This window comes from Musa acuminata, chromosome BXJ2-5, assembly GCF_036884655.1.
Source record: "Musa acuminata AAA Group cultivar baxijiao chromosome BXJ2-5, Cavendish_Baxijiao_AAA, whole genome shotgun sequence".
NCBI lineage: Eukaryota > Viridiplantae > Streptophyta > Magnoliopsida > Zingiberales > Musaceae > Musa > Musa acuminata.
Genome location: NC_088342.1, coordinates 34,134,763 through 34,143,985, shown reverse-complemented (window position 1 = coordinate 34,143,985; position 9,223 = coordinate 34,134,763). Strand labels below are relative to the sequence as shown.

At 41.7% G+C, this 9,223-nt stretch overlaps 1 protein-coding gene across 1 annotated transcript in view; it reads left to right on the top strand.

The window, feature by feature from the left end:
* The first annotated feature begins 4,686 nt into the window (after nucleotides 1-4,686).
* Nucleotides 4,687-9,223, top strand: part of LOC135611556 (uncharacterized mitochondrial protein AtMg00860-like) — a 29,684-nt gene continuing 25,147 nt past the window's right edge. Inside the window, exon 1 of the mRNA XM_065107194.1 lies at nucleotides 4,687-5,135. Within this exon, the coding sequence (XP_064963266.1) occupies nucleotides 4,687-5,135 (449 nt within the window). The remainder of the gene's footprint in view (nucleotides 5,136-9,223) is intronic.

Sequence of the window (9,223 nt, the reverse complement as noted above, 5' to 3'; positions counted from 1 at the left end):
TGCTAATATAGTGGGCGAACCTACCAATAGAAGATGCCACTTGGGAGAACTATGACGACTTGAAGATCAAATTCTCAGAATTCACGAATCATCAGCCTCGAGGACAAGGCTGATTTGAAGAGGGCGGGTCTGTTAGGACTCTAGCTTGGAGAGTCTTAATTGAGAGGGACATTCATGTAAAACTGTTAGGACTCTAGCTAGGAGAGTCCTAATTGAGAGGGACATTCTGTTAGGACTCTAGCTAGGAGAGTCCTAATTGAGAGGGGCATTCATGTAGGAGGTTTTTTCTTAGAGAAGAATTAAGAGTTGTAAGGGAATAGGAGTCTTGAGTAGGAGTCCTATTAGGAGTTGGTTAGAAGTAAGAGTCTTAAGTAGGAGTCCTATTAGGAGTTAGGGTTTAGAAGCCCTATAAATAGCCATGTATTCCTTCTCTTTTCATAAGCAATAGATGAATCTTTTCTACAACCTTTGAGCAGCAACTTGGAGGGAGGAACCCCTATAGAGTTCCAAGGAGGCCGATCCCCTAAAGAGATTAACCCCAAGTTTAGAATCTGCAAGGGTTCTAACACATATCCTTCATGTTCTTTGGAAGGGTGTCCTCAAGCTCTTCATGAGCTTTACATGTTATTTCATAGGTCATTAGTGATCCAATTAGTTCTTCAAGAGGAAAATTATTTAGATCTTTGGCCTCTTGAATAGCGGTTACTTTAGGGTCCCAACTCTTTGGAATGGATCTTAAAACTTTATTAACAAGTTCAAAATCTAAGAAATCTTTACCAAGTCCTTTTAGACCATTGACGATATCTTTAAATCAGGTGTACATGTCTCCAATGGTCTCACTTGGTTTCATTCGAAATAACTTATAAGAATGAACTAAAAGATTAATTTTTGACTCCTTCACTCTACTAGTACCTTCATGAGTCACTTCGAGTGTGTGCCAAATATCAAAAGTCATTTTACAAATCGATACTCAATTAAACTCATTTTTATCTAATGCACAAAACAAAGCATTCATAGCCTTTGCAGTTAAAGCGAAAGTCTTCTTCTCCAACTCATTCCAATCGTTCATTGGAAGAGAAGACTTTTGAAATCCATTTTCTACAAAATTCCAAAGCTCAAAATCCATTGAACTCAAGAAGATCCTTATTCTTGACTTCCAATATGTGTAATCTGTCCTATTGAACATAGGCGGACGTGTAATTGAATGACCCTCTTGGTTGCCGGCATATACTATCTCTCTTGGGGTTTAAACCAAACGAGAGTGAACCTTGCTCTTATACTAATTGTTAGGATCAAGAGTGGCACTAAGAGGGGGGGTGAAGTAGTGCAGCGGAAAACTTTCACTATTTCAAAAAACTTATTTCGATTGAAACCAATTCCAACGAGAATGGTTTCAGTTCAATCCATTTCGGAAGGAATTTAAACTCGAAGCTTTCGTGAAAGTGCAAGAGAAGACTAAGGTGATTTACAGCAATGTAAATTACACAAATGAAAAGCGTCAGTTTTGTAATGTCTTTGTACGATTAAAGCCGAACTCGGAAGATGTTTACATGAAAGTATATGTAGACGTAGTTAAAGCACAGTAAGGAGGAGAGGCAGTTTGCTATAAAAAAAAGTTACTCAAAGTAAATGCAAACTGAGTTTTAAAGTGATTCGGTCAATGTGACCTATATCCACTTTCGACTTCCTCCTTCGATGAGGTCATTGGTATCCACTAGAGGCCTTCCTTCAATAGGCGAAGGCCAACCACTTTTTACAGCTTTTCTCCTTTTGCCGGGTTTAGGAGACAACCTTTACAAGTTTCACTCCTCTTTTGGATGATCTCAACACTTAGAAAGGAAGGAGGAGAACTTTAGCACTTTTACAACTCTTTAACACTTCAAAAACTCAAGAATATATCAAGATTTCATTGCCCTTTCATATAGAAAAGGGTGGGGTATTTATAGACCCCAATGACTTTCAAAAATGGAGCCAAGAAGCGTCTCATCTCAGATTTTCGGGGTACTAGTGGTACCACTGTCATTACTAGGCGGTACTACCGCCTGACACCTAACACTGGATGGTACTACCACTCAGTTTGGGTGGTACCACTGCCTGACAAAGCTCAGAGACCGAGCTTTGGCGGTACCACCGCTTGATAGGGGCGGTACCATTGCTGGTAGCAATAACTGCCAGCGGTGCCACCGCTTGACAAAGGCGGTACCACCGCCCAGAATTCCTAGGAGACTAAGCCTCCCAAGTGGTGCCACCGTCGATTAAAAATTCTGGGTCCTGGTTGGACCTTGAATCTAGCCCAAACCAGCCCATCTTAGGGCCAAAATGGCCCCTAATTAAGTTAGTGGGATTACCTCCCAATCCTAACTTAATTTACACTCTAACTACGATAATTAAGACATGATTACTGCAATTCATGTTCTGGTGCATCAATTGCACTTCCGGCAAGCTTCCGGTGTACTTCCGGCGAATATCTGATGAACTCTCGACAATGCTCCAGCGGACTCCCGACAAGCTCCTGGACTTTGCGACGATCTTCTTGGCGAGTTCCGACGAGCTTTTATGGCAAGCTTCTAGACTTCTCGGTTAGTTCCCGCAGAACTTCCGACGAATGTCTAAACTTCCAACGAACTCTCGAACTCCCAACGTGATCTCGATCTTGACTCCGGCACAACACCTACTTTAAGTTTTACTGCAATCGTAGCAAATCTTACATATTTTCTTAACATATAGATTAGATCAAATAAATTACAATTGACTTCATAATCAAAATCTGAGATTCAACACAATCTTCATATGTTCTCTGGTGAGCAGTTGTTTGAGGACTTGCAGCTGTTCGTTTAACCTTCTAAAGTCCTTGGTTTCCTCCTTTCTCTATTTTCTCTCCTACACGTAAGGTGCTTGTTGAATTGCTTGTAAAGCTTCCCTCTTCGAGAGACGTTAGGACTTGTTCGTCGCTCGTTCTTCGAACTAATCAACTTTCTCTTTTACAAGCGCTTCAGGACCTAAGTGAGGTTGTAAATTAGATGACCTTTATAGACACATATTGCAAGGGCACGTCAATACTTAGGCAATCCCGGCTAAGTCCAAGAAGTTGGTGCAAGGGTGCTTCGCGACTTAGGCAACTCAAGCTAAGTTTGCGTCTTGGCCGCAAGGGTGCCTCATGACTTAGGCAATTTCATCTAAGTCCGTGACATTATGGTATCAGAGTCGGCTAGCAATTCGAGTAAATAGTGAAGGAACTTCATAATTTCGTCATGGCAAAGTATCGTGGCGAATCAAGCAAGATGGGGCAAGCCAGACCCTTGCCCCAAGCAGCCGTAGGTGGGCTACAAGTGTATACTCGCTCTTATGCTGTTGGAGCTACTCAAGAGGAGCGTGGCAGTGAACATGATGAGTAAGAAGTTGGTTACTCTCCGCGAGCAGAGGAGGCACAATCCGTAGCGCCAATTGGGAAAAAGAGTCACAAGGAGAGACTCATAGCGGCGGAAACCCACTTGGATGTTCTTAAAGTAAGCTTGAAGGAACTCTGTCATGGCTAATGAAGCCTTCTTGGAGTAGAGAGCTTGCAAGAAGAAGCTGAATCTCAAATCGATAAGGTTGAGGCCCTAGTCAACCGACTGTCAAATGACACCAAAGACTCCATGCAACATCTGCACGAAGTTGTGGCAGAACTCATTTCCAGGGTGACTATGCTCACAAGGGCACTGAATGCAGGAGAAAGCAACACCCGCGTTGCACTGCCATAAAACTTGAGGGCACCCGAGCCGCATTGTTATGGAGGTGCTAGAGATGCTAAAGAGCTCGAGAGTTTTCTGTTCAACATGGAACAATACTTTCGAGCTATAAGGCCTAATTCTGAAGAAACCAAAGTTTTGATAGCTACCATGTCTTTGAATGGGCATACAAAACTTTGGTTGTGAACCTATTGGGAAGAGATCCAACAAGGTTGGTATGGGGTGGATACATGAGAGGACTTGAAGCAGGAGTTGATAACACAGTTTCTACTTGAGAACACAGAGTTCATCGCAAGGAGGAAACTAAGACAACTCTGTCAAAGTACTTCCATTCGAGACTATGTGAAGCAATTTTCTGCACTAATGCTGGACATACAAGACATGTCTGAGAAGGATAAGCTATTCAGCTTCCTCGATAGTTTGAAGCCATGGGCTCAACAAGAACTACATCAAAGGAATGTCACCGATGTGATCGGGGCAATTGCTGCTGCAGAAAGGCTTACCGACTTTGTTTCCTCTAAGGACCCTAGAAAAAGAAAAAAATATTCAGGTAATCGCCCTCCAAAATATTCTCGAGGGAAGGAGCTTAGAGGTGAACAAATGAATAAGAGTTCCCACAAAGGGCCAAGCTCAAAAGGCAAGGCCCCGAAACCGAGCAAATGCTTCTTGTGCGGAGGGTTGCACATGGTGAGGGAGTGCCCACAGAAATAGGCACTCAATGCTTTAACAGCTTCCATCCATCCCTCCAAATCAGACAAGGGCAAAGCTGTCGCCCTTAGTTCAAGCAGTTCAGAATCTAGCAGCAATGATGAGTCGCAAGGTCCCCGAATGGGAGCTATGTGTTTGTTAAATGCATTGCGGGGTCAAGTGGGGGCGAACATGAAGGCAAAGCCATTGAAAGTAGGGAGTAGTGAGCTGATGTATGTGGACATTAAGCTCAATGGCCAAATAACCCATGCAATGGTGGACATGGGTGCATGTCGAGCATCTTCGAACAATTTTCAAGGTTCTCAGGGAGAATACTTTGTTCGTGAAAAGGGAGAAGTGCTACTTTGCTCAAACAGAGATCCTATTCTTGGGGCATCGAATAGGTGATAGCTCCATTCGAATGGACAAATCAAAGGTGCAAGCTGTTGTGGAGTGGCGAACTCCAAAGAAGGTGCTAGAGCTAAGATCCTTCCTTAGTTTCATCAACTACTATCGATGCTTCATAGGGGGGTATTCAAAGCATGCAACTCCACTAACAGAGTTGCTAAAGAAGGAGCAATATTGGAGGTGGTCTGATAAATGTGAAGCTACATTCCAAGATTTGAAGGCTATTGTGTTGAAAGAACAGGTGCTCAAATTATCGGACTATGGGGAGCCCTTCGAAGTCCATATAGATGCTTTAGATTTTGTTATTGGGTGAGTACTCATGCAGGAGGGTCCCCCGGTGGCGTATGAGAGCCAAAAACTCAATGAGACCGAGCGGTAGTATTCGGTGCACGAGAAGGAGATAACAACGGTGGTCTATTGTCTACGAGTTTGGTGGCACTACCTTCTTGGATCGCGATTTGTGTTGAGGATAGATAACATTGCTTTGAGCTATTTCCAAACTCAAAAGAAACTCTCCCCAAAGCAAGCACGATGGTAGTGTTAGGATCGGAGCGGCACTAAGAGGGGGGGGTGAATTAGTGCAGCGGATTAAAACAAGATTTTAACAAGATCTTTCGTACGAAAAGAACGGAACTTGAAAAGTTTAACTTGAAAGTGTATTCTTAAAGTTGCGCAGCAAGGGTAATAAGGAACTAAAGCAGTAAGAAGATTTGCAGTAATGTAAATGACAATAATAAAATGCAAACCAGAGATTACGCCGATTTTTAGAGTGGTTCGGTCAAATGACCTACTCCACTTGCGATGCCCCTCTTCGATGAGGCTCCCACCTTCCACTAGCAAATCTCTTGAAATGGAAGGGTAAACACCCCTCTTACAACCTTTTACAGGCAGTTCAACCTCTTACAAATTTTCAATAAGAAAGAAGGAGGAGAACTCTCTAGCAAATTGAAAACAAGACTTGCTAAGACTTTCTAAGACTTTTCTCTCAATCAAAAATGCTTCTTAAAAGTTGTTATCTCAGCTGAGATTTAAGGGATATTTATAGGCCTCAAGAGGATTCAAATTTGGGCTCCAAAATTTGAATTCTCTTAGGGTTCCCGGTGTTGGAGGTGCCACCGCCCAGCCAAGCGGTGCCACCGCCCAGCGCTCAGGTGCTGGACGGTGCAACCGCCCAGCCAAGGAGGTGTCACCGCCCAGCCAGGCGGTGCCACCGCCTGGCTCTCCGATTCATTGGTTTGGCTTAATTTTAGCACAAACCAAATCTGACTTTGGGCCTAGTTGGCCCCTAACCAGGATATAGGATTATCTCTTAATCCTAATCCTAATTACAGGTGAACTACATAACACAAAAAAAACATCCTAAGCAAGTTTTTTTTCTTTTTTTTTTTTTAACCACGAACGTCGAGTCTTGTTCCGGCGAGCTTTCCGACGAACTTCTTCCGACGAACTCCCTGCAAGCTCCCAATCTTTGTGATGACTTTAACGAGTAGCCGAGCCTTCTCGGTGATCTCCGCGAGCCTCCGACAATTTCTTCGGCGAACTTCCGACACGTTCCCTATTTCTTCTCGGTTGGTTCCGACAGCATCTCCGGTGATTCTTCGGTCTCTTAAACGTCCATCGAGCTCGACTCCGGTATCCTTGCTTTATGTTTTCTGGTTATCGTAGTTAATCCTACACACTTAACTCAATAATATGGATTAGATCAATTAACCCACCAATTGATTATATCATCAAAATCTGAGATTCAACAATCTCCCCCTTTTTGATGATGACAATCAATTGATGACGGAGTTAAACATAACTCCCCCTATCTATATGCCATATTATGAGAAGATAAAAAGCACTTGAATTCCATCCCATTGGATTCAAGCATAACCCGATAAGTTCTAATCGTAGAACTTATCGTTATCCTCATTACATAGTAGTAAGTACGAAACTTCGATGAAAATCATAAGCTAAATGATAAGGGACGAATTTTGCTACGACAGAAGATAAAGATTTTCAATATAAATTTCATGATATCAATCTTGTGATATTTTCAAGGATTTGCAAGGCATATAAGACATTCATATCACACAAGTTTTTGTAATTCATATTAGTCATGCTATCGTTATGGTGTAAGTCATCACTTAGTCATCACTTCTCTCCCTTTGTCATCAACAAAAAGAGACAAGCCAGCTAATTGATGATCATAGAAAAAGGTTTAGCATTTATCAAAGTTCATCATTCAAATTTGCCAGAAATAGTTTATCCAAAAGACATCATCATTTATGCAGATTAAAACAGTGGTTATCTAAAAGGAAAGATCAGTTATCGTTCAATCGATGACAAACTTGAACTTGTTGTTAAAAGCAAACAGAACAGAATAAAAAGATACATCAATTTAATCCTTAGGAGGTAATCCACAGTGCGGATACATGATATCTATTTTTTCATTCATCTGTCGTAGTGTCTTCAAAATTTCAACTTGTTGATTCTGAATTTGTTCTTGCTGTGATTTGATCTGAGATAGCTCCGCCATAATGATATCTTCAGAGGAGGAAACAGGAGCTGAAGGTGCTGCGCCAAAGGGACTAGGAGGAGGAGATTCATTTCCCATAAGAATTGGTGTTTCGGGTTGTTCTATTGGTGGAGGAATTGGATCCGTCCTTCTAGGCTGCCTAACCCATATGCCATTGCTAAAAGTGCACCTAAGTCTTTTCAGCAGGTTTTTATTTATTATGTTATATCGATCATTTTGAATAGATTCTTCATCGGGTGGAATGCAAATGTCATAGGCATGAAGAATTCTAGTGATTAACCTCCCATATGGCAATATAGTATCTTTAGTCATAATATCCTACATGTGTTGGCGAATTAAGTACCCAAAACAATTATGCTGACCGGTCATAATCCAATACATGGTTCCTATCTCTATTTGACTTATTTCGTCAAGATGAAATTGTTTGGGGAATATGATGCTTGTGATAATGTGATGAAGAATTTTAGAGTTGAAAGGCAGTAAGTGTTCACAGCTCTTGGGTAGGAAGTCAAGGTCTGGATTTGCAAAAATTGTTTTCACGGCTTCGATATAGGTTGCTCCTATTGTTTTGACGTCCCATTTACCTTTAAAATAGCATCCCCTATCTTTTTCAGTTATGCCAATTAGCTCACAAATGGTGCTGTCAAATATTCTAATGGGTGTTCCTAGAAGGTAAGTGCTTAGGCTATCGTTGTCCTCATATAGGTTGGCATAGAACAATCTAACTAATCGCGGATAGATTGGTTCATCTATTTGTAGTAGAGGTAGAGCTTCTAGGTGTGCAAACCACCTAATGGGTTCTAAGTCCTCTAGTTCATCCAAATCAACGTATTTTCCCTTATGGACACATCGTGTTTCAAATTTTGGAAAGCTAAGGGCTACCTCTTTTGATCTAAAAAGGTCATGGTTATATGAATCTCCTTCAATCCTTATTCCTTTTGATCTCTTAGGAGCCATTTTCTAGACAAGATGATGATGAAATTGTGAAAAATAAGCAAGAGAAAGAGAAAAGAAAAGAGGGATTTCAAGTGTTACCTTGTGGAGATTATGTTGAGAGATGGAAAGCTTGGACCACCAAGAATCCTTCTCCAATGTTTCTAAGAGTTAGAATGAGGGTTAGAGGGAATGGGAGAGGGTTTTTGAGAGGTTTTTCTTCGGGTTGGGGGCGGTGTCACCGCCGGCCCTAACCCCTCGGGTTAAAAGGGTTACTCGGTCGGTGTCACCGCCAAATTGGTCGGTATCACCGCCTGGCGCCCGAGCGCCAAGCGGTGCAACCGCCGGATCTGGCGGTGCAACCGCCGGATTTGGCGGTGCCACCGCTGGCATCATGCGGAGGAAAGAAAAAAAAAAATTTTCTTCCTTCCTTTTGTTTAGCTTCTTCCCTCAAGATCATAAGTTATACTTTAATGGATCATTTTGAATTGAAGAAGAAGGAAGAATTCAAATTCATAAACGAAGGGAAAAGAACGAGTCCTTTTTGTGAAGTTCATTTTAGGGACAATTTAGCATGCCTAATTCCCTTCGGATGAATTCAAATTGGTCTTCATTCAAAGCTTTTGTAAATATATCTGCTAATTGATGCTTTGTGTCAATGAATTCTAGAACAACATCATTGTTAAGGACATGATCGCGTATGAAATGATGCTTAACGTCGATGTGCTTAGTTCTAGAGTGCTGAATTGGATTTTTAGTAAGGCATATGGCACTAGTATTATCGCATTTTATGGGAATATTTTCAAAGTGAATTCCATAGTCTTCTAATGTATTTTTCATCCAAATTACTTGTGCACAACATGCACTTGCAGCAATGTATTCGGCTTCCGCCGTAGATAGTGCAACTGAATTTTGTTTCTTGGAAGTCTAAGAAACAAGTGCA